We start from the raw sequence: 24515 nt of genomic DNA, 5'->3' as shown, positions 1-24515 counted from the left end.
TTACTATTTGACAGGCATTGTATGATTCATTTTATACGCACCACCTTATTTATTCTTCACAATAGCCAGGTATAATGGGTACTATTATCCACCCATATAGATGAGGAAACAGGCTCAGAGAATGAGATACCTTATTCAAACTCACACAGCCACTTGGTGAGGGGAGCCCGCATCCAAATTCTGTGCTCCTTTGATTTCACTATGCTCTATTTCTACTGAGCAAGTGGGTTTCCTGGTGGGGTCAGGGATGTGGCTCTATGGCTGTGAGCCAACATTTTAGGCCAAGTCAAGGTCATGGACTCTTGGGATCAGCCGTGGGGCCAACAGGCTGCCAGAAGTGACAGAATGAAGAAGGGAAAGGAAGGCGAGAAACAGGAGACAAATCTTGATGGCTTCCCCATATTGCCATTGTCCTACTTGGGGAGTTCCAGTTCCATCTGTCTGTTTTACCTTTTTTTTCCCCCCTTTACCTTCGAGCTCTATGTCTCTTTATCAGTAAACCAGCCTTGCAGACAAGTACAAACTGTGCCAGCCCTTAGGCTGCAAAGGAAATGAAGCTGGCATTCTATAGTCCTCACCTGGCATGAATCACACGCAGCCCCAAGGGACCGGGACAAGGCTACATGTCAGACTGATGGGCTATTGTCTGGAGCTTTGAGAGAGGAAAAAGGGAAGGCTGCTTGCAGGAGAAAGGTGAACAGGCTGGCCCCGGCCCAAGAATGACAGGGGCGCTGTGCTCCTGCCACCCGGCTCTGCTCCCCTGGCCCAGGAACAATAACAAGGCGCTGTCAGGAAGTGACACTGAAACGCCATTCCCCTTATACCTCATTCAGCCTCTGGCAAAAGGAGGTTCCCGGAGGGAATATTTTTAGTTTGACAAATGAAAGCCTGGGACCGAGGACAGGAGGGATTAAGGGGGCTCTTCTCTGACACTCCTGGAGACGGGGAGATGATGAGTCAGATACAGAGGGCTTAGGCACGACTTCTCAAGACATTCCTCAGGCATGAGCACAAGCCAGCCGCTCGAATTCCTCCTGCGAGGCCCGCCAGCCGGCAGTCAGGGCGGAGGGGCCGGGCCAGAGGAGCAGCTCTGCTCTGTCTTCCTTTTGGCACATTGTTGGACAGCAGCTTTGGAAGATCAAAGCAGCTGCTTGTGTTGCTTTCCGGAACGGGGACTCAGGAGGCCTGGGTTCAAGTCCAGGCTTCACCATTTGCCGGCTGTGACATTAAGTGTCCTCATTTCTCCCTTTATGCCTCAGTTTCCTCATCACCAAATTGAGAGTATTATAACACCTTGGAATTATTATTATGAGGCTGTACCTTTGGAAAAAAAATCTTGAGAATGCAGTGCTTAAAAGCATTGTTTTTCTGTATTGCTCCCGGTACCCCATATGCAGATGGACTCAAAATCTCACACTGGTGGCCAGGTGTGGTGGCTCATGCCTGTAATCCCAGCACTTTGGGAGGCCAAAGTGGGTGCATCACCTGAGGTCAGGAGTTTGAGACCAGTGTGGCCAACATGGTGAAACCCCATCTCCACCAAAAATACAAAAATTAGCCAGGTGTGGTAAATAGGTGCACACCTGTAATCGCAGCTACTGGGGAGGCTGAGGCATGAGAATTGCTTGAACCTGGGAGGCAGTGGATGCAGTGAGCTGAGATTGCACCACGGCACCCCAGGCTGGGCAACAGAGCCAGGTTCTGTCAAAAAAAAAAAAAAAAAAACTCACACTGGTAACAATAATAACCAGTACCTACTGAGTGCTTCTTATTTACCAGGCTTGTGTCGACTGCTCTCACATTCAACCCTCTCAATAGTTCTGTGAGGTAGATCTCATCGTTTCCACCTTCTAGACAAGTAAATTGAGGCTCAGAGAGGTGGCACGGGCTGCCTAAGGTCACAGAGCTAACAGATGGTAGGTTGACATTAGACTCCCACTCCTATGACTCTGAAGCCCACGTTTCGAATCCCTGTACTGGGAACCCTGAGGCTGGGCCTGTACCCACCAGGAGAACAAGATCAAGGCAGTGCACTGGGCCAGGCACCAATCGGGGAGCCAGAGGGAGGGGAAGGACCAGAACAGATAAAGAAATCAGAGGCGGAGCCAGGGTTCACATGCAGAGCAGCAAATTGAAGGAGCAGGGAAAGCACCCCAAGCTGCAGCCTGGAAACCTGGCAGCTGTCCCACTTGGCGCAAACATGTTCATGGCAATATGGTGAATGCCTGGGGCAGGGAAGGGTGGGTGCTCTTAAAAGTCAGAATCGGCTCACCTGGTTAGAAGAGAGAATGAGGTAACTAACCGTCTGTAGATAGGCTTATTTCTCAACTTTTTTTTTTTTTTTTTTTTTTTTTTGAGACAGAGTCTCGCTCTGTCACCCAGACTGGAGGGCAGTGGTGCAATCTCGGCTCACTGCAAGCTCCGCCTCCCAGGCCCAAGCCATTCTCCTGCCTCAGGCTCCCGAGTAGCTGGGACCACAGGCGCCCACCACCGCGCCCTGCTAATTTTTTGTATTTTTAGTAGAGACGGAGTTTCACCGTGCTAGCCAGGATGGTCTCGATCTCCTGACCTTGTGATCTGCCCGCCTCGGCCTCCCAAAGTGTATTTCTCACTTTTAAGCAGCTGATTTGAGTGGGTGCTCCCAGGGACTCAGCGCTAAGTCACTGGGTGAATTCTACCCAAAATATGTAAAGCCATGATGAGCAACCTACCCCACAGGCCACACATGGCCCACCTAGTATCATTGGGCCCATGATTTAATTTGGGGCTGAATACTAAGAGGACATCAATGTGTGCTGCCTCTCAAAAAGTTCTCATAGTGATACTTTTTGTTGCTAAATTTAGTGTTACTTCACTCATTAGCATCCTTCTCTTACATAGGTGACTTAACTCTTGAGAAATCACTTTTGATCCCCTCATGGGACTTATAGAGTTATTTTGGCTTAAGCAGAAAACAAAAGATGGCTCTTAAAGTCAATTATTTTCTTCTTTAATTCACCCTCAGGAAGGAAGGAGAGGGCGAGGAAGGGAGGAAGGAGGGAGGGGGAAGAAGAGAGGGAGGCAGGCTACCACTGATGTTGAGTCACAACAGCCTCAAACTGCAGACCATGAACTCTGCTTTCTAGGTACTCATAGGAAGCTCATCCTACTGCCTCCTCTGCCAAGCTAAAACCCAAGAGACTTCTCACCATTCCTCTCTCTCCTTCTCCCAGGGATATCACCCCCCGCATCACTGCTAGGGCTCAGGATGTCACTAGTATTCCCATCATCACTCAGTGTCTCCCTAGAAGGTCTATGAGGAGCCTCCTCTCAGACCTCGGTGTCAAGGCAGACAGCAAGTGGCTGCTTTTATCTGACAGGTGATGAGAACGTGTAAAATGGTCCTGTCCTCATGTTTGCATTGGTCACTAAAAATGTTGACAGCAGATTTTGCATCTTTCCTTTCAGGATCTCAAAACGCGAATGTAGATTCTCCTGCAAGTGTCCCCACTGACAAGACATGGGACCTTGGGCAAGTCATTTAAACTCTGTGAACCTTATGTGTAAAACAGAGTTAATTACCACTTGCCTCAGAGGGCAGATGTGGAAGTGAAATTTAGATGATAAACAGATAGATAGATAGATAGATAGATAGATAGATAGATAGATAGATAGATCACATGTGCCTACCATATAATAGGTCTTATGGTAGTATGTGTTTGTGAGGTTTGTGGGAGGGAGTTGCAATCCACCTTAATATTGTGGAGCAGAGCAGGTCATAAAAAAACCAAACAAAACAAGTGTTATACTAAAACGAGGACTGTTTTTCCCAGACTCTGCAGCTGGGTTGAAGTTGTTGTCAAGCTCTTTGACTGCAGAATGTCTTGAATATTAACGAATGCGGGGCATGGGGGTAGGTGTGGCAAGGACACCAGTGAGGAAAGAGGGATCTTGTTTGGGATGCAAGAATGAGAACTACAGGAAGCAGGGAACCTTTGCCACACCAGGGAACTTCCAGGAACTGATGGCTTGGTCTTTCTTTTGATAGCCACTGACCAGGTTCTCTCTCATGGGGACATGGTCCCAGGGACCAGCTTTTCCTGTATGTGCTGTTCTCCTGCTCCCAACTGGCCTGCCCTCTCTTTAATCCATATGCTTCTGCTTCCTTATAGTTTCTACTGCCTGCTGCTTGGGTTCCAGAGGGCCCAGGGGGCTATGACGCCCTCTCTGTATGTCATAAACCTTCAGTTTCAGCCACCTCTGCCACCGGCCTCATTCTCCTATCATTTCCTAGGTCAAATTCTCTAAGGAAGCAATATGATGGCATGCACTCATCCTTCTCTAAACCTAGATCCTAGTGGTGGATTCTGTAAGGGATGCCACTGAGTCCCACTCTTGGGAATCCCATGGGGCCGAAGAGTTGGGATGGGGACAGAACATGGAAGAATCAGCCACCTATTTGGCTAACCCCTGAGCAGGGCTATGAGAGATATGGCTTTCCCCTAACAGGGAGGCCCCATGGTTGACATGTGGGAATACCTTGGCACTTCCAAGTGACGTTCCTGCAGTCTCCACCTATACTCATGCTTTGCCCTCAGGGTCTAGACTTGGGACCCAAATCCCAGCCCCACCACTGACCATCTGCTTTGCTTCAAGCAAGAATTCTTTCTGACTCTCAGATTTCTTATCTGTGAATAGTGATCCTGATAGTATCAACCTCACAGGGTTGTGATGTGGAGTAACTACAATTATCAGAATACAGCCTAAAACGTAGCAAACACTCAACACCTACAAGTTGCTATTATAGCGATTGCCATTAATACAATTCAGAGTTGGGTAGAATCGGCTCATATCCCATTTGAGTACTCTTCAAGCCTCAGTTTCTACATCTGTGCCAAAGTGCTTCTAACCCTTCCTTGCAGGGCTGGTACAAATGCTAATGTATGTAGAGATCTCAAGCAGTACCTGGTAGACACTAATATTAACAAATGCTTACTCTTTTCTCCCTCATTCTTCATGAGGTGCCCCTTGGCGGTTTTCCTGAAAAGCCATTCTCCTCCCCATAAGGTACCTCTAGAAGCACCCTATAAAGAGCTCATCCCTTTGGCTCTTGGAATCAATCATTGGCTAAAAACTCATCCTCAAGGAGCCATGAGATGGTAGAATAGATAGGAAACTTGGAGTCCCGCTGACCTTATCGTTTACAGATGGAGGAACCTGAGGCCAACAATAAGAGGTAATAGACCCATGTGAGAAAGGGGCCAACCCAGAAACAAGACCCTGCCTCTCCTGATTCCCAGTCCTATGTTTATGCCACGCTTTATTTGCCCTCAGTAGATTTCTCCATCTGAGGTTCCCTTTCTCTAGTCATCAAATACACTCACGCCCACACTTGCCCTACCAGAACCATCCCTATGAATAATTAAAAGCAAAGACTTTGAGGCAAACTGAAAGGTGAAAGAAAAACAGCCCCAGAGACAGCGGGAAAGCATCAACCGGCAGGCCCACAGCCTGGTCCCTCACAGAGCCAAGCCCATGGCTTAGCTATAACAAGAGTGACTTGGGAGTTATTAAGGAAAGGAGCCTTTAAACCACAACATCGTAAGACTGGCGGGTGTCTGTGGGCCTTGAAAGAGAAAGGGGATTAGGCCAGTGTTCTGGGGCTGAGCCGTTCGGCCTTGAGGTCCCCAAAGCAGACCACTTGCCCCGCCTAAGAAATGTTCACCAAAGCACCAACATGAGAAATGAATTTTAAAATTTGACATTATTAAAAACCATCAGCTCCAATTTCAAAGGCTGACAAGCCTGCCCCTGCTCCCCTACCCACCCAGGCCCAGCCCATCCCACCAGAACAACTAACCCGTGACATCAGAGCCTGCCCTGGGGAGAGAGTCTGGTAAATTTGCCCTATCTACAGAGGAGGAGGATGGAGTTACAACCTCATCAACTGGGGAGAATTTGGGACTCCTTCCTGGCTTAGCTTACATTCCCAGTTGCTTGTCACAATGCCTATGCCCAGAACTTCTGGGTCTTGACAGCAAATCTCTTGCCTCCTACACTCCTACAGTGTGGGATCCCAAGCCCCAGAGAGGAGGTCAATGGCATCCATGGGGAAGGCAGGTGGGTTTGCAGCCACTAGCCCTTTCAATCCCACTTGCTAAAATAGCTCATAACTTGCTCTCCCTTTCATCTAGGGGTCCCTAACTTGGGCTAAACTAGGGATGCTTCCCAGGTCCAGAATCTTGACACTGGTGTTTTTTCAACCCCCGCCCCCCACCCGCAGGAGACACCAGTGAGCAGCCATGGTGGGAGCCTCTGCTGCAGTCAATCCACCCTCTACACTGCAGCCAGACTGTTCTCTCCAAAGCATGGATCTGTTGCCACCTCCAAGGGCAAGGACCCCAACTCCTTCCCTTGGAGTCCAATTTCCTTCTCCATTGACCTAGTCCTCCACTCCTGCTGCATCTGCCTTCACTTCCCCTTACACGCTAGTCATTGGCCCGGATTTTTTTTTTAATTGAGACTGGCTCTGGCTCTGTTACCCAGGCTGGAGTGCAATGGTGCGATATCAGCTCACTGCAACCTCCACCTCCCAGGTTCAAGCGATTCTCCCACCTCAGTCTCCCAAGTAGCTGGGACCACAGGCATGCACCACCACACCCATATTTTTTTTTTTTTTTGTATTTTTAGAAGAAATGAGGTTTTGCCATGTTGCCCAGCTGGTCTCAAACTCCTGAGCTCAAGCCATCTGCCCACCGCAGCCTCCCAAAGTACTGTAATTACAGGCGTGAACCACCTAGCTTGGCTGGATCTTCATTTTCTTTTCTTTTTTTTTTTTTTTTCTTTTTGAGATGGAGTTTCAATGTGTTGCCCAGGCTGGAGTTCAGTGGTGCTATCTCAGCTCACTGCAACCTCTGCCCCCAGGGTTCAAGTGATTCTCCTGCCTCAGCCTCCCGAATAGCTGGGATTACAGGTATCCGCCACCACTCCCGGCTAATTTTTTTTATTTTTAGTAGAAACGAGGTCTCCCCATGTTGGCCAGGCTGGTCTCGAACTCCTGACCTCAGGTGATCCACCCTCCTTGGCTCCTAAAGTACCATAATTGCAGGCGTGAGTCACTGCGCCCAGGCTGGATCTACATTTTCTAAACAAACCACCTCTTTTGACTTTGGGGCTCCAACTATTCCATGTGCCTGAAATGCCGAACCTTGCTCCCACCCATACCTAGGAAAGTTTTCCTTAACTTTCAACATTCAACATTAATGTCTCTCTTGCCCCACATAGTATTCATTGTTTCCTGGTGATAGTCAAAATCCATCCTTCAGTAGCATTCACCATGAAGTAGTTGCCACATAAATGGTAATTTTACATATTCTAATTCAGTTCATCCTCACCACAACCCTTCAAGGTAAGTATTATTATCATCCACACTTTACAGATGAGTAAACAGAGGTAAGGAGACATGAAATTACTTGCTCAAGACCACATGGCTAATGAGTGATGAAGGAAGGCTTGAATCCTGGCCCCCTGGGTCCAGAATCCACTGTGCTATAGACCACCGTGTAGTGCTACCTTCTCTTTTCTTCCTCTATTGTAGAGAAATAGAAAAAAAAGAAAAACCAGAAAAGAAATCTTACCCACCAAACACCAAACTCCTTGAATTCAGGAGTTGTCTTTTACTATTATAAGTATTACAATAGTCTAAGTATTATTATTCAGTATTACTAATAGATCATTACATTAGTAGAAATTACAATTACTCTCATGTATGTATGGATTATCCTCTCTGTGTGTGTTCATGCATTATCTTCTCTATAACTCAACAACCACATGAGGATGTGTATTATTTTTATATTATAAATAAATAATCTGATTTATCCACAGGCTTTGTGAAGTTAACATCCAAAGTCACCCACCCCTACCCTTAATTCTCCACTACTTAGCATGGTCAAGATGCAAAACCAAGACTCAATGATCTGTTTAATTAATCTGAATGTCTCATTGTAGGCCTCTACATCTCAGTTCTAATACAACCTACTAACACAAGATTGCAACTTACTAGTAAATAGGAGCTATTACCTCCTTACTATGTGCCAGGAGTGGTGCTAAGGGCTCCATTGCCATCAATTTGTTTATTCTCAAAACCCGCTGGGGCAGGGCCCATTGTTTGACTCATTTTTCAGATGTCTCACAGAGACTCGGAGAGGTTGTGTGATGTGCCCAAGGCCACAGAGCTGGCTAGAAGCAGGGCCAGTGGAGTTACCCTGCTCTTTGGGGGCTGTGTTCCCAGGCTCTCTTCTACACTGAGAATAGAAGCACCAGAGACAGAGGTGGGGATGGTGTGGGGCAGAGAGGAGGGGGTGGCTAGGAGAAGCATTCCATCAGATACAACTTTCTCAGACATTTCAACAGATTCCTCAGTCCCTGTAGGACCAGATTGTCTCTACAGCAAATGATGACATGAACCGTCCAGTTGCTCCCAGTGACATCTTACTTCTGCTCCTTCCGGGCCCCTGCACAGGCCCCTGTGCATTCCTGGTGACGTCACCCAGCTGTGCTCCCTCATCTCCCGGAGGAAGCTCTGTCACAATCAGGAAGGGGGAGGGCCCAGCGGGGGTGCAGAGGGATGGCACGGAGACAGGCCGCCTCTTGGCGCCTGAAGGAATGCGTTCTGGCCTGGCTGAGTTTGGGGAGGGTCCCCAAGCAGGGTCACTTCCTGATGATCAGAAGGTGGATGCTGAGGCCTGAAATGCCCAGGCTCGAGATGAAAAATAATCCAACTGAACAAATAAATCACCAAAGAGAGCAGCAACTACCGTCTGCCAAGAAATTTAATCCTGAATGTGGAGAGAGTTGATGGGGGTAGGGGGACAGGGAGGGCTGAGGTTCTGAAAAGATTTAATTGGTGATAGGGCCCTAAGAATATGTAAATAGTCTCTTGGTTTCTGTCCTAAAAGGAGAAACAGATGCCAAGGACTCCAAGCTGAGCTTTCTTATGAAAATCGCTAAGACCCCAGAATGCCATTTAAAATGTATATAATTCGATTGTTATCTCCTATGGGGAAGTGCTCCTTGCTCAAGGTTTCCTTTTACATCAGCAACCCCCCTCCCATTGTAAGACTCAAGGCTCCATTTTCTTTCCCCCTTTCCCCCTTCCCCCATCCCCTGCTCCAAAGCCCTACAACCAGCTCCCTTTGGAGAAGGCAATGGAGTGTTCAGTGTGAGGGTCTGCATCTTAAGGTCTCAAAAGGCTGTGGCTAAACCTTTAACTCGAAGACAATAGAAATAAGGTTAACAATTTCCAAGTCCAACCTCTGCTAAGAAATATCCAGTGGCAAGGAATCGGTTCCCTGTTTCTCCCTGGGCAGCCAGTGCTATTAGTTTGGACATTACTGATTCTTAGACTGCTCCTCCATATGTTGAATTCAATTTGTTTCCTTAAAACTTGTCACTTTTGCTCCTTGGCACTACACAAACACAATGGGTCATTCTTTCCCATGGGAAGCCCTTCTAGAAGTGCTCTGGGGGGTCTGATACGTCGGACCCTTAAAGATAAGAAGTGGAGGGTGTCATGGAAGGAGCTTGGAGGTGAGAAGAAGTCAGGACACCTGTTTTCTAAGCCCAATTTTACTGCTTGAATGTTGAGGGCCTAAGTTTCCCTGTCTTTAAAATCGGAAGACTGATGCCTGCCCTTTGCCAATGGGTTCAGGATAAAATGAGAAAGGGGAGACTATCCATTTTGGACATAAAATAATCCCATAAAAGTGAGTTATAATGAAAACACCACCTGAAGCCACAGAAAGGATGGGATTGGGCTGCGTTTCCTCCCCTGCAAACTGAGGGGGTTGAACTAGTTATCTCCAAGAGTTCCTCCAGCTCTGATGGGCAAGAAGTCTCGTGTGAATGGGAGGAGAACAGAGTGGGAGGTTTTCAACCTTGTGCAACTCAACAAGCACTGGCCCCTTTGTCTCTGGCCAGGGTGGCTCCTGTGAACAGATAGGATATTTCCAGAAGTGCAGAGGAAGAGAGGGTAGAACGGCAGGAGGAAGTGTGGAAGGAGGCTCTTCTCATTTATTTAAGCATTTGGCAAGCTCCCACTGCAGGTGGCACACTGGACAAAGTTCTGTGCAGGAGAATTCCCCCAACAGTGGTAGGTTTGCCAATGGACTGCATAAGGTGATTTAGTGTGGTGTGGGAGGCTGAATATGCCCCCCAAAGCAATCCACATCCTAATACCCAGAACCTGTCCATCTGTTACCTTACCTAGCAAAAGGTAACTTTATAGATATGATTAACATTTGTAATCAGTTATCCTGGACTCTCCAGGTGGGCCCAATATAATCACAAGGGTCCTGATAAGAGGGAGGTGGGAGGATTAGTCCACCTCCCTCTTATCAGGACCCTTGTGATTATATGTGATGTTGGAAGCAGAGGTAGGAGTATGCAGGGTCATGAGCCTCTAGAAGCTGGAAAGGATAAAGGGACAGATTTTCCCCAGAGCCTCCAAAAGGAACACAGCCCTGCTAACTTATTTTGGACTTCTGACCTCCAGAACTGTAAGAGAATAAATCCGTGTTGTTTGAAGCCACTGAGTTGGTGGCGGTTTGTTAGAAAAGCCTTAGGATATTTGAACTCTATTAGAGCACACGGGCCAGGTAAAAGACACCTGTATCTGTATACAGAACAAGCACATCAACCCAATTGGATTCCACTCAAGGTCTTTGCACACGCTGTTTCCTCTGCCAGGAAAGCTCTTCCCCTAAATCGTCACACAGCTCCCTCCTTTCACCTCTGTGACTTCTGCTCAAGCTTCAGGTCCTCAAAGACTCTTTTCTGGCTGCTCTATCTAAAATTGTGGCATGCATCCCACCACCACTCCCCAGCTGTTCCGGTGTTTTTCAAACTGCAGGCTGCAATCCATTCCTAGATTGTACAACCCATCTAATGTGGCCCATAACCAGCACCTTCTAAAATAAAACAGAAAAGAAGAGAAAATATCAGAACACATCATGTGTAATAAAGGTAAGTAGTGTTTCTTAACATTTTCATTTCTCTTTTGTGTGTGCTTATGTGTATATTGGGCTGCAATGTAAAATCAGTTTCTTACTATGAATCAAAACTTCTATCTAATACATTACCCTGCTGAGTTTTCTTCAGAGCAGCGGATGTTATCTGAAACTCTCTTCTGTATATATTTATTCTCTATCTCCTCCAAGCAAATGTAATCTTCATAAGGGAGAGACTTTGCCTGTTCCTTTTTTCTTTGTTGCATCCCCAGCACATGGGACAGTGCCTGAACCCCATAGACAATCAAGATTTGTTGAACAAATGGATGAATGAATTAGCCCATGATTTCATGAATATTATTGTTTAGGACAGAAGCAACATTTCTTAAAAGTAAGTAAATTTAAAGGAACATATAGTAATACAAGCGGTACCCAGTGAGGCAAAAATCATAAAGATGGGGATATTGAAATACTAAAGTTGGGGACATAAATATTCTCTGCTCTTGTAGGACCTTCAGGCTAACGGGTGGAACTAGCTGCGGAAGGGCTACAGAACCGACGCATCGTGTCCCAGAATGTTGGAGATCACGTCTGCCTCCTCTCGTTTCACCAGTAAGAATGCCGCAGCCCAGAGGGCAGAAGTGACTTCTCCCAGGCCACAGAGTGGCCAGCTGCAGAAGCCACAGCAGAAACCCACGTCCCGCCTCCTGGGGACAAGCTCTCTCTCCTTTCAGCCCAGCTTTGGGCACACTGAGTCCCAGTCAGTTTCCTTTCAACCCAAACACATTTGGGCCCCTGACTCCAAAAATCCAGGGCAGGAAAGTTCATCCTAATTCTAGCCTCACCCTCCCCACCCCCTGCTCTCATCTGATGCTTTTTTTCTCTTCTGTAACATGCTGTCTAGGAATTTAGAGGCAATGCCATGTAGTAGAAAGATACCCTGTTCAACAATCAGTTACAAGTGGCTTCCAATAGGCCTGTGTCTATTCCTTATGAACCAGGAAGCTTGGGCATGTTTCTTAACCTCTCTGGGCTTCACTTTCCTCATCTGTAAAATGGAGCTCATAAATAAAATAGCTCTGGCCGGGTGCGGTGGCTTGCGCCTGTTTGGGAGGCCAAGGTGGGTGCATCACTAGGACAGGAGATCAAGACCATCCTGGCCAACATGGTGAAACCCCGTCTCTACTAAAAATACAAAAATTAGCTGGGCATGGTGGTGGGTGCCTGTAGTCCCAGGTACTCAGGAGGCTGAAGCAGGAGAATCACTTGAACCCAGAAGGCGGAGGTTGCAGTGAGTTCAGATCACGCCACTGCACTCCAGCCTGGGTGACAGAGCAAGACTCCTCAAAAGTAAATAAATAAGTAAATTAAATTAATTAATTAAATAAATAAATACCTCTGTAAAGTGCCCAGAAGAAAGTAGGTTCTCAGGAAATGTTGATTCTCTTATGCTTTCTGCCAAGAGATTTATGCATTCTTATTGTGGTTTCATGCTTAACCAGTGCCTACAGAGGATGGGCACTGTTCACATGTCTTCACTGACAAGCCAGCCAGGAGGCATCATCTTCCAGTTCAGCTCCAGGCACTCCAGAACAGGTGTCTGTCCTCTGAGGTGGAGGGCACTCATTCCAGTGCAACGAGACACTAAAGCAACTACGCAGGTGTCAGAATGTGAATGAGCTGCTCAGGAATGGTGACAGGCCCCCTTCCAGTGCTGAGGGTCTGATTTCCCCTTCCCTTTCCCACTAAGGTGCAGTCTAGCCAGAACCACAGCATGACTCCTGTGGGCTCCTTCCTCCATGAAACAAACATGAATGCACATATTTTACAACTGCATTGGTATAGAGACAAAAGTCAACATATCATAAACATTTTATTTGACTTAAAAGCTAATTTTTTTTTCTGATTTTAAAAGAAATTAAAATACATTCATGGGACCCTAAAACTACTCTTACATCCTCTGAGCACTGTGCCTATGTGTGGTACCCAAGGGATAGCTCGGCCCTGCTCCAGCCTCCCTCTGCTCACCTCTTCCACAGGGCAGGCCAGCTCTGTGTTGGTTAACTCTGACTTGGAACATTTTTTGTGTGTTGTTTTGGTTTGTTTGTTTACAGACAGGATCTTGCTCTGTTGCCCATCCCACGGCACCATCATGGCTCACTGCAGCCTTAAATTCCTGGGCCCAAGCAATGCTCCCGCCTCAGCCTCCCCAGTAGCCGGGACTACAGGTGTGCACCACCATGCTTGGCTAATTTTTTTTTTCAGAGATGGGGTCTTTTTGTGTTGCCTAGGCTGGTCTCAAACTCCTGACCCTGAATGATCCTCCTTCCTCAGCCTCCCAAGTTGCTGGGATTATAGGTGCAGGTCACCACACCAGGTCTATAGTTCTTTACAGTGAGAAAAACGTGTGTCCCTTGAGCTTCCACTCTCTTTGGCCCCAATCTTAAGTACAGAGAAAAGAGAGCTCCTGTCGTCCTATAGGAGGTCAGCTGTCTATAGTGGGTGGAACGGTGGCCCCCAAAGATATGTCCACGTTCCAGAACATCTGAATGTTGCCATATTTGATATAATTAAGAATCCCCAGGTGAAATCATCCTGAGATTATCCAGGTAGGCCCTAAATCCAATGACAACATATGTATAAGAGACACACAGAGAAGGCATGCTGGGAGAAGACAAGACCCTGTAAAGATGGAGGCAGGGACTGGAGTGATGCAGCCTGAAGCCAAGCAAGACCTGCAACCAGAGGCTGGAAGAAGCAAGGAAGGATCCCCCCGAGATGGTTTGGATTTGCGTCCCCACCCAAATCTCATGTCAAATTGGAGGAGGAGCCTGGTGGGAGGTGACTGGATCACAGATTTCCCCCTTGCTGTTCTCGTGAGGGTGCATTCTCACAAGATCTAATGGTTTAAAAGGGTGTGGCACTTCCCCCTTCACTCTCTCTCCTACCGCCATGTGAAGAAGATGCTGGGTTCCCTTCACCTTCCGTCATGATTGTAAGTTTCCTGAGGCCTCCCAGTCATCTTCCTGTTAAGCCTGTGGAACTGTGAGTCAATGAAACCTCGTTTCTTCATAAATTACCGAGTTTCAGGTAGTTCTTTAGAGCAGTTAGCAGAGACTAACACGCCCTGCTGGAGCCATTGGAGGGAGTCTGGCCTTGCCGACACCTTGACTTCAGACTTCTGGCCTCCTGAACTGTGAGAGAACAAATTTCTATTGTAAGCCACTCGATTTGTGGTTATTTGTCACAGCAGCCCTAGGAAACAAATACATTGTCCACAAATAAACAGTGCTCCCACCCCAGGTTCCTGCCTTGTGGGGTTATAGAAAGCACAAGCGCTTCAAAGTCTGGGCTCTGAATCTCACTCTGCCAGTGAGTATCTGAGTAAATTGTCATACACGGGACAAAAAGAGTATTGATTTTTTTTATTTCCATTTATGTAACTACAACTGACAATCTAGGCCAACATGTATGTCCTTGAAAAAGGAGGAAAATTAAAAGGAAAGATGACTTATAAGTCCAGAAACAAGAAAATGCAAGTGATATTTTCCAGAAGAGCCACATGAATTATCCTATAAGGTGAACATGCTGTTTCCACCAAGAGAGTCGCTGAGGTGGGAAAAGGCCAATGAATAACATCATCTCTCAAGAAAAAAAAAATGGTACAGTGCTCTATAGTGGCATAGAGATGTCCATATCCCCCGACAGAAACCCTAGTATGATTCCTGGAACCATACTTCTCTGTACTCTATTAATTCATATGTAAAATGGATACAAAAATCTCTACCTTGCAGGGTGGTTTAGAGGATTAGAAATAATAACTAGAAAATGCCTAGCTCAGGCTTCACAACAGAGGGAATCATCAAGTCCTGTTGGGCTCCAGGAATTGAGCCCAACACAGGCCTCTCCCTTGCTCAGATTCCTCTGTACCTGGTCCTGGCATCTGGGGAGAGGATGGGATGCCAGGAGTTTTGAGGATGAGGAGCCAACTCTAAAGGGAGTGAATCTGAGAAAGATTCCCGACTAGGAGGCAGTGTTCGTTTTGGTCAAAAGGCCTGGAGCATCCAGGAGTCCACTTGGAAAAAACCTGGGGTCCACTTTCTTCTGAAAAACCAAGCAAACATTTGATTCTTTTCAGATATTTTCTATTTGATTGTTTAAACAAAGAGAATATGGGGAGTTGATGGAGGAGGAGGAAGAGCATCTTCATGAAGTCCCAGCAGAAGGGTCAGACCTGCAAAGAGGCCACAGGATGGGCAGGACAATGTGACTATTTTTTCCATTTTTGGGGGGACAAGGTCTTGCTCTGTCACCCAGGCTGGAGTGCAGGGGCACAATCTCACTGCAGCCTCAAACTCCTGGGCTCGAGCAATCCTCCTGCCTCAGCCTCCCAAATAGCTGGGACCACAGGCACGCATCACTACACCAGGTTATTATTTTTATTTTTGGTAGAGACAGCATCCCACCATGTTGCCCAGGTTGGTCTCGAACTCTCGGCCCTCAAGTGATCCTCTCGCCTCGGCCTCCCAAAGTGCCTGGATTACAGGCATGAGCCACCGTACCCAGCCCCTTTTTAGAGGTTGCAGGGAAGAATATAAACAGCAAGGAGTCGTAGGGATTCCAGGTAGTTGGGAAAAGAAGATGGGAATTACCAGTTTGGGCAAAGAGACACAGCAAGGCTAAGAATCAGGAAACGTGTTGGATGTAAAACAGGCAGCCAAAAGTCTCAGATCCCAAAGGACGCCCTGAGGGCACCTGAAAACACTCAGCTTAAGTCTGATCTTCGCCAGACTGAACCCTCTCTTGCCTGGACCTCCCCTTCTAAGTAACTCTCTCGGGGCTCCTGAGGGTCCGAGGCTGATGGATGCAGAAGTAGGAGGCACCGTGGGGGACCTACAAGGGCAGAGATGGGCCATGCGGACCTCAGCCTGTCAATCAGTGGAAGAGATAGGTTTAAATCTAGGTACCCAACTCCAGAGCCCATACTCTGAACACGGATACTGGGTGTTCCCTCCTCATCTATAAAATGAGGACAATAACACCTTTCCCACAGGCTGTTTTGAGAATCAGAAACAACCCACTCACCTTCCGTAGCACATCCTAGACCATACACCAAAGCTTTCATCATGGCCAGTGGGACCATGCCTGGGCCAGATTCCCATCAGTCTCTGCTATAATTTGGATATTTGTCCCCACCCAAACATTATGTTAAAATGTAATCCCCAATGTTGGAAGTGGAGCCTGGTGGGAGGTGTTTGGATCATAGGGGTGGATCCCTCATGCATGGTTTAGGCCATCCTTTTGGTGCTAAGTGAACTCCTCTCCAAGTTCACAGGAGAGTCTGGTCATTTAAAAGCGTGCGGCACCTCCTCCCCCGCACTCTCACTCTCTGGCTCCTGCTTTCACCGTGTGAAATACCTACTCCCTCTTCGTCTTCTGCCATGACTGTAAGCTTCCTAAGGCATTCCCATGCCTCCTGTAAAGCCTGTAGAACTGGGAGCCAATTAAAACTCTTTTCTTCATAAATTGCCCAGTCACAGATACTTCTTCATAGCAACACAAAAACAGCCTCATATTGTCTCCCAGGATGTCAATGGCTGGGCACTCACTTTGTTAATGCAGTATTAATACTCTCATTCTACTAAATGGTAAGGCCTCTCCTATATCTCCCATTGTCTTACACAGGGTCAAAAAATATTGATTTTTTAAATTTCCATTTATGCCATGACAATGGTCAATCTAGGCCAAAACGTGCTTGAAAAATGAGGAAAATAGAAAGGAAAGATGACTTATAAGTCCAGAAACAAGAAGATGCAAGAGATATTTACCAGAGGGGCCACATGAATTATCCCACAACTATAAGGTGAACATACTGTTTCCACCTAGAGAATCGCTGAGGTGGGAAAAGGCCAATGAATAACATCATCTCTCAAGAAAAGAAATGGTACAGTGCCCTACAGTGGCATAGAGAGGCCCACATCCCTCACAGAACCCTGGCAAACGCAAATTCTTTAAAACTCAGCCCAGGGGCCTGTCATTGCACAGGCACTTTCCAGACAATCTATCCCCACCCAGTCCAGGTAAGGTAGAGGCCGGGAGGGAGCCGTGAAAATCACAGGCCAGGCCCCACTTCCTCTGAACCCCAAGAATCTGAAGATTTGGAATCAAGCAGACCTGGCTTCAAGTCCTGGCTCTTCAAGCTGTAACTGAGAACTTAGAGAATTATTTATAATAAATTCTCTGAGCCCTCCGTCGAATGGAGATGACAACTTTCTTGGGCTGTTTAGAGCCCAAATGAGGTGACTTGTGGAAACACAGTTTAGACAGATGGCAGGACTCAAGGACTGGTAGCTCTTATTTCAACAGGGCTAGCTTTTTTCCAGAGCGAGTCTACCGTTTCCCAGGCCAATGCTGTAAGACTATACGTTGGGCCAACAGCACCACCTGGTGGTCGGTATAAGATCTGGCAACTCGCCCAGGGCTTCAGACTTAGTCTGGTCCTAGGGAAGCTGGCATCACACACACAAAAAAAGACTGTCCCATAAAGAGGAACCTGGTTGAAAGAGGCCCCACAGTCAGGAAGGAAGCATAACCTGACCTATTTTCTTCCCTAAGAGAAGAAAACCTGGTAGTGTCCAAGAAACTGAACACTGGGTTCAGTCCACCTTAGGCAAGACATTTCACTTCTCTGAGCTTCCATTTCTTTATTTGTATAATGAAAACAGTGATACCTTATTTGTAAGGATCAAAAATGAAATAAATCTAGGTCTAGTGACAGGCATCTAGCAAACACTCATGGCAATTTTTTATGTTTAGGAAGCAACTGCATGTGTCTCATCCCTAAAAGCTTTACCTAATCTTTAGACAACATTATGTCTTGTGTGTCTAGGGCAAGTTTTCAAGAAGAACCACTCAGCAGCGAGCCCTCTCCTGGGCCCAGCTCCCTACCTCTGAAGCCACCCCTGCCTCTGGGGCCACCGATCCGAGGTCAGACCTGCTCGGGGAGCACCCATGAGAAGCTAGGGTTCTTGGACACTGGCAAAGAAATAGATCATTCATTCATTCATTCATTCATTCATTTAACAAAAGCACTGAACATTTGAGATACAAGGATGATTTTGACATGGCTCCTGTCCCCAAGGAGCTTGCATTCTAACCGAGACAGCAGAAGAATAAAGAAATACTTAATTGCTGGCCAGGCGCAGTGGCTCACGCCTGTAATTCCAGTACTTTGGGAGGCCAAGGCAGGCAGATCACCTGAGGTTGGGAGTTGAGACCAGCCTGATCACCATGGAGAAACCCCGTCTCTACTAAAAATACAAAAAAAATTAGCTGGACATGGTGGCGCATGCCTGTAATCCTAGCTACTCAGGAGGCTGAGGTAGGAGAATCGCTTGAACCCAGGAGACAGAGGTTGTGGTGAGCAGAGATCACGCCATTGCACTCCAGCCTGGGCAACAAGAGTGAAACTCGAAAGAAGAAAGAACGAGAGAAAGAAAGAGAGGGAAGGAAGGAAGGAAGGAGAAAGAAAGAAAGAAAGAAAGAAAGAAAGAAAGAAAGAAAGAAAGAAAGAAAGAAAGAAAGAAAGAAAGAAAGAGAGAGAGAGAGAGAGAGAGAGAGAGAGAGAGGGAGGGAGGGAGGGAGGGAGGGAGGGAGGGAGGGAGGGAGGGAGGGAGGGAGGGAGGGAGGGAGACTTAATTGCGACAGGCCAGGTACTCTGACAGAAATGTGTACTGTTTAGAAAGATAGCACAGAGGAGGAAGTAGCCAATTCATCCTGGGGGAGTCTGATGGATTGAACGGTTCAACAAACATAGGAAAGAACCCACCAAGTGCCAAGCACAATGGGAGGACCTGGAGATTCAAGGATGAGTAAAACAAATCTCTTGCCCAAAGAGGTGGTGGTGAATCTGGGTAAGGGAAAGATGCAGAGAGAACGTGATATGTGGTCTGGGACTGCAGGGTTGTTGGTTAGGGGAGCTTGAGGCAAAGGGAAGAGCCTGAGCAAAGAAAGGCTTAGAGTGGGGACAGAGCAGTATCCACCAAGTGCCTTTTCCACACTCATCCACTGTGCCTTCTGAGCTGCTTCCTCTGCTTTGGGATTCAGGAAATGCAATTTTTAAAATTCAATGTCATTTTTTAAGCTTGCTTATCCTCCACTCTGGTCCCTTTTCCCTGGGGTTGCAGATGCGCAAGCCCTGAATCACATCACCCAGAACATGCCCAGGCAAGCCCACTCCCTACTTACGTTGCCCTGGCACAAAAGATACCTTCATCCCCAACTCCCTTGGTTGTGACTCCTCTCTCCAAGGTGACTTTCTCACCAATGGCCTGGGACAGCTTCCCCAAGTCTCTACACCACTGTCCTCCCTCAACCCCCAAACTACCTGAGGCTCCAGTGTCCCTCTGCACTACCAGCTGGAGGAGGCTGGGATGGAGGGACATGTTATAAGGGTGCTATGGTAGAAGAGGTGCCCACAGGTTCTGGGTGCCCCTGCTGATCAGTTCCAAGAGAAGTGAGTGGAAACTACCACCCAGGCAGCTTTATTTCCTGAGAGCCTACTGTGTTCATTCACTCTTCAGTGGCAGCAGAGCAAGGTCACTAAGGGCTTAGAGCCTGGATTTCACATCCAAGTTCTATCACTTCCTAGCTGGGTGGGCTCAGATAAGTCACTTTGACTCTCAGTGCCTCCATTTCTTTTTCTGTAAAGTGTAGACTAGGGCTTTTGTGAAGATTAAATGACGTAAAGTACTTAGAAGGCTGCCTGGCACAGAGCAAGAGCTCATTAACCATTAGCTATTAAACAACGATAACTATTTCTTGAGCATCTACCATGTGCCAGGACTGAAGTTGCAGCTGTGAACCAAAAAGACCTGGTTGAGAGACAAGCCATGAAAGTAAGAAATAAATGTTTCTATAATCCACTGTGATGGGCATTATGAAGAAAATGGATAGTATTAATGGAGAAAATAAAAGGAATAAAGAGAGGCAATGGAGGTAGATTGGAGGTAGTGAAATTTAAGCTGAGACCGAAAGGATGTGTAGGAATGAGATGAGGAGCTGTAGGAATGGATGCCAATGTCCTGAGGCAGCCAAGAACACTGAGTCATCAGGAACCAGAAGGAGAGGGCCAGTGTGGCTGCCTTGCAGTGAGCAAGAGAGAAGGGACCCTGAGCTAGGGCTGGAGAAGCAGGTAGAAGTCGGCTGCACTGGGCCCTAAGGCATGAGGGAATGAGCACTTTACTCTGTGTCAGTGGGAAGCCAGTGAAGTGTTTCCGGACAGGGTATACTTTCACACGTGACTTAATTTACATTTTCAGAAGCTCACTCTGCTGATTACCATAAGAATACAACTGGGGGCATCAAAAGGGAAGTGATTATAAATAGGGAAGCGGCCAGGGCTAGTGCAGGGACACTGGAGGTACACCTGCAGATATAATCAATGAATATGGTGACAGAATAGATACAAGAGGCGAGGGAGAGGGAGGATGAAGATCACATTTAACCTGGGGAAAGACTGAAGGAGGCACAGATGTCAAGCAAGACGAAGAGTCAACTTTAGAGCTGCCAGACAGATGCTCTATCTGCAAATGTGGAATTCCAAAGAAATGTACATTTAGGAGCAATACGTCTAAGAGTGAGACCACATAGATTTCATGTCAAGTCATGGGAATGAACAAAATTACTTGGGGAGAAATTACAGAGAGAGAATAGAAGTGGGATCAGGATTAAAGACTTCAACATTTAGAAAGCAAGTAGAGAAACGAGAACTGGCAAAAGAGATAGAGAAGGAGAAGCCCAAGAGATAAGAGGAAAACCAGGAGAAACTCATGTTCAAAAAGGAGGCAACGGGCCACAGGGTCTATAGCTACTTCCAGGTTAAGTAAGATGAAGACAAATAAGAAGCTATTGGATGGGTGTGGTGGCTCGCGCCTGTAATCCTGGCACTTTGGGAGGCTTCAGCCCAGGAGTTTGAGAATCAGCCTGGACAACATAGTGAGATCCCTTTCTCTACTTTTAAAAAGACAGAGAGAGAAGGAGCCACTGTATTTGGCATCATGGCAGTTGTTGATGACCTTGGCAAGAGCAGCCTCATGGAGTGGCAGAATGGATGCTAGATTAGACTGGGTGGGTGCAGAGGCAGATGTTTGGGCAGTTCTGTGTAGCAGCTTGAGTCTGGTATGGGGTAGGGAGTAAAAGAAGGGAGTAGCTAGACAGGGATGGAAGGAGTCAAAGGATGTTTTTCATCCCTTTAAAATGTTCAAAAAATTCAGCAGTTGTTAGAGCACTGGCTGGGATGACCTATTAGAGGAAGCAAAAGGACAATACAGCGAAAGAGGGGATAATAGTAGAGAGAGGGCCTGAGAGGTCAAATGTGGCTGGGTCCAGAGCATGTGTGGGCGGATGGGCCCATAAGGAGATAGAGAAAAAGCTGGTGGCCGATGGAGGTAGGTCTGTCAAATTGAACTGTAGAGAAGTGAGAACCCAGTTCTGTGCAAGGCCCTTCCTTCCACATTTTTTTTTTTTTTTTTTTGAGATGGAGTCTTGCTCTGTCACCCAGTCTAGAGTGCAGTGGCACAATCTTGGCTCACTGCAAGCTCCACTTCCCGGGTTCACGCCATTCTCCTGCCTCAGCCTCCCAGGTAGCTGGGGCTACAGGCCCCCGCCACCATGCCCAGCTAATTTTTTATATTTTTTAGTAGAGACGGAGTTTCACCATATTAGCCAGGATGGTCTCGGTCTCCCGACCTCGTGATCCGCCCGCCTTGGCCTCCCAAAGTGCTAGGATTACAGGCGTGAGCCACCGCGTCAGGCCAGCCCTTCTACATTTAATCCTCAACATAAGTCCTAGGAAATTGGCTTTATTTCCCCCACTTGAGAAATGAGAGGGATGCAGCCCAGGAATGTTAAGTTGCTTGGCCAATTGTCCTGTTGTTGAGCAGCTCAACCAGAATTCAAACTGGACTTTGTCCGACTTAAAGACTGTCTTCTTCAGCATGTTACCCTGAAAAGCTCACAAAAAAAAGGTACTTGTTACATAGGACGAGCTCACTAAGTGGTCGTTGGATGAAGTCTTAGTTATAAGCACAAACTGACCCCAAAGTGTTTTGATGTTGATTTGGATCTTGGCAGCAGCAGAGCATGGAACCCCCGGGGAATAGGAGGGGCTGGTAGAGAGGGGTTGCTTAGAAAGGAGTAGGGAGAGCCAAGATGAGACCAGGGTGCAAGGGCAGGTAAGAGAAGAACCGACCAGCATAAATCCACTGGAATGCAGGTCTCCACTAAGGCCTCTGGAAGTTCTCCAGTCTCTGAACTCACCTCTTTCATCCCACTACACTAAAAAGTAACAGTGGGGCAGAGACGGGCTCACTGTTTGCCAAGCCCATTTTCCCTTGGTCCTGGGCATGCAGGTAGACTACACTTCCCAGACATCCTTGATCCAGACACCACACACCAGAATACAAATAAGCTGGGGTTCCCCTGGATTCCTAGCTTGCCAGATGTCATGGATTGGGAATTCCCAGCAGAGGTACAGGCTCCCGGTATTATGCAGCCCTGGATTCTGGACCAAGCCCCAGCTCCATCACTCACTAGCTCTGTAGTTGTCACCAGCTCACTTTATCTCTAAGATTATGAAACACTCGTTGGCGGGTTTTCCTCTAGTATTTCCGGTCTATCAGGTCCATTATCCCATTAAACACAGGACTTTGCAGCATCTATTTCTTCAGAGAAAGAAAGCTACATCAGAAGCAAAGAAAACATTTTTGATTTTCAAAAGTAGATAGACCCTGGAATCTCAGGACATAGCAATTACACATGATACATCAGAATTAGGTTTTTGAGCCAAGATTGATTAAAGAATCCCTTCGTATAAAGAAAAAATGGTGGAGCCGGGCATGGTGGCTCACGCACTTTGGGAGGTGAAGGCAAGAGGATCACTTGAAGCCAGGAGTTGGAGACCAGCCTGGGCAACATAGCAAGACCTCATCTCTGCAAAAAAGAAAAAATTAGCCATGCACCTGTAGCAACCCTTATTTTACATTCAGAATAACAGCTACTCGAGAGTCTGAGGCTGGAGGATCACTTGAGTCCAAGAATTCAGAGGCTGCAGTGAACTATGATCATGCCACTGCACTCTAGCCTGGGCAACAGAGTGAGACCCTATCTCAATCAATCAATCAATCAATCAATCAATGCCAGGCAAAGACAGACCAGCTGTTTACCAAGTTCATTTTCTCTATGGTCCTGAGCATGCAGGTAGACTACACTTCCCAGATACCTTTGCAGGTAGACACAGCCATAGGACTGAGTTCCAGCCAACAGAACATGGTTGGCACCGATGTGTGCACTTCCAGGCCTGGACCTGGAAAGTGTTCCAAGTTCGATTCTTCCACACTCTTGCTTAATTCGGGACCTGATGCCATTATACCCAGCAACTTTGAAAGCCACGTGTTGAGGATGAGGGAGCTGCAGATGGAAGGTGTCTAGAGAGCCACCTGCCAATGGGGAACACCCATTTTGGCTTTCATGTGACTGATGAAGAAGCTTCTACAGTGTTTAAACTATCATATGTTCTTGGCATTCACATCTAATACTGCCTTCGATAATACAATTGGAGACGAAACCCCAAGGGAAGCACTGCAGGGCAGCGCAGGCGGCCACAGGGAAATAGAACTGACCAATAATCCTAGTTTTATCCCCCCAAAACAATGGGAGCTTAAAATAGAAATTAAAGTTGATTATTTGCTCATTGGAGTTTGTGGACTAAGATTTTTTTCTTGCCGCTTCTCCAATAATGGAGCTAAAAATGTGGTCCTTCCTTCCTCATAGAGTTGTAAGAATCAAAATCAAATAATGTACTTCATAGTAAACTGTAAATTATTCTAAAATATAATTTATCATTATTGTCATCATCATCATGATCTTTGGCCAAAGTTGGCCAAAGTTGATGGGGAAGGAATCTCAAGGGTTCAGATCAGGGGACATTTATAGCAGGAAGGACAAACCCTTCTGCCAGCCCAGGGAAAAGGGGAAATGTCTACTCCTTGGATAAGGCCTCTAATCCCAATTCACAGATCCTAATCCTGAAGAAATGGCTCCTTCTCTATTCCTCAACCCCTATGCCCTTCCTCAAGCAAAAGCAGCCTTGTTTCCTAGAGATGTATCAGATGCTCCTGATGACAAAGAGAAAGAGGACTTCTGATGGAGAACAGAACCCGAGAACGTGAAGAGTGTCACCACCTCACCCAGGAGGCAGGGCTGAGTCCACTTCACTCAGTCCAGGCTGCCTGGAGCCCATGCCCCACGTAGGAACAAGCTGATCTTCCCTCCAAAGGAGGCTCTCGGCAAATGTATCTACATCCACCAATGGCAACTTACCTTCTTCACTATGTTTGATCCTTAATGGAGACATTGCTTTATGGAAATAAACAATCATTATTTCACAGCCATAATCATAGCTTAAAATAATTAGTACATTTATTAAGCACCCACTGGGTGGCAGGAACTATATTAAAAATTTTAATACCA

General features: G+C 46.9%; 1 protein-coding gene across 1 annotated transcript in view; it reads right to left on the bottom strand.

The window, feature by feature from the left end:
• Positions 1-12762: 12762 nt before the first annotated feature.
• C17H17orf67 (chromosome 17 C17orf67 homolog) overlaps positions 12763-24515 on the bottom strand; it is a 122905-nt gene continuing 111152 nt past the window's right edge. The window contains exon 9 of the mRNA XM_071082905.1: positions 12763-14179. Coding sequence (XP_070939006.1) covers positions 14159-14179 — 21 coding nt within the window. The 3' untranslated portion in view covers positions 12763-14158. The remainder of the gene's footprint in view (positions 14180-24515) is intronic.

The sequence above is a fragment of the Macaca nemestrina genome, chromosome 17 (genome assembly GCF_043159975.1).
Source record: "Macaca nemestrina isolate mMacNem1 chromosome 17, mMacNem.hap1, whole genome shotgun sequence".
Classification (NCBI taxonomy): Eukaryota; Metazoa; Chordata; class Mammalia; order Primates; family Cercopithecidae; genus Macaca; species Macaca nemestrina.
This window is presented reverse-complemented; position numbering and strand designations above follow the sequence as displayed.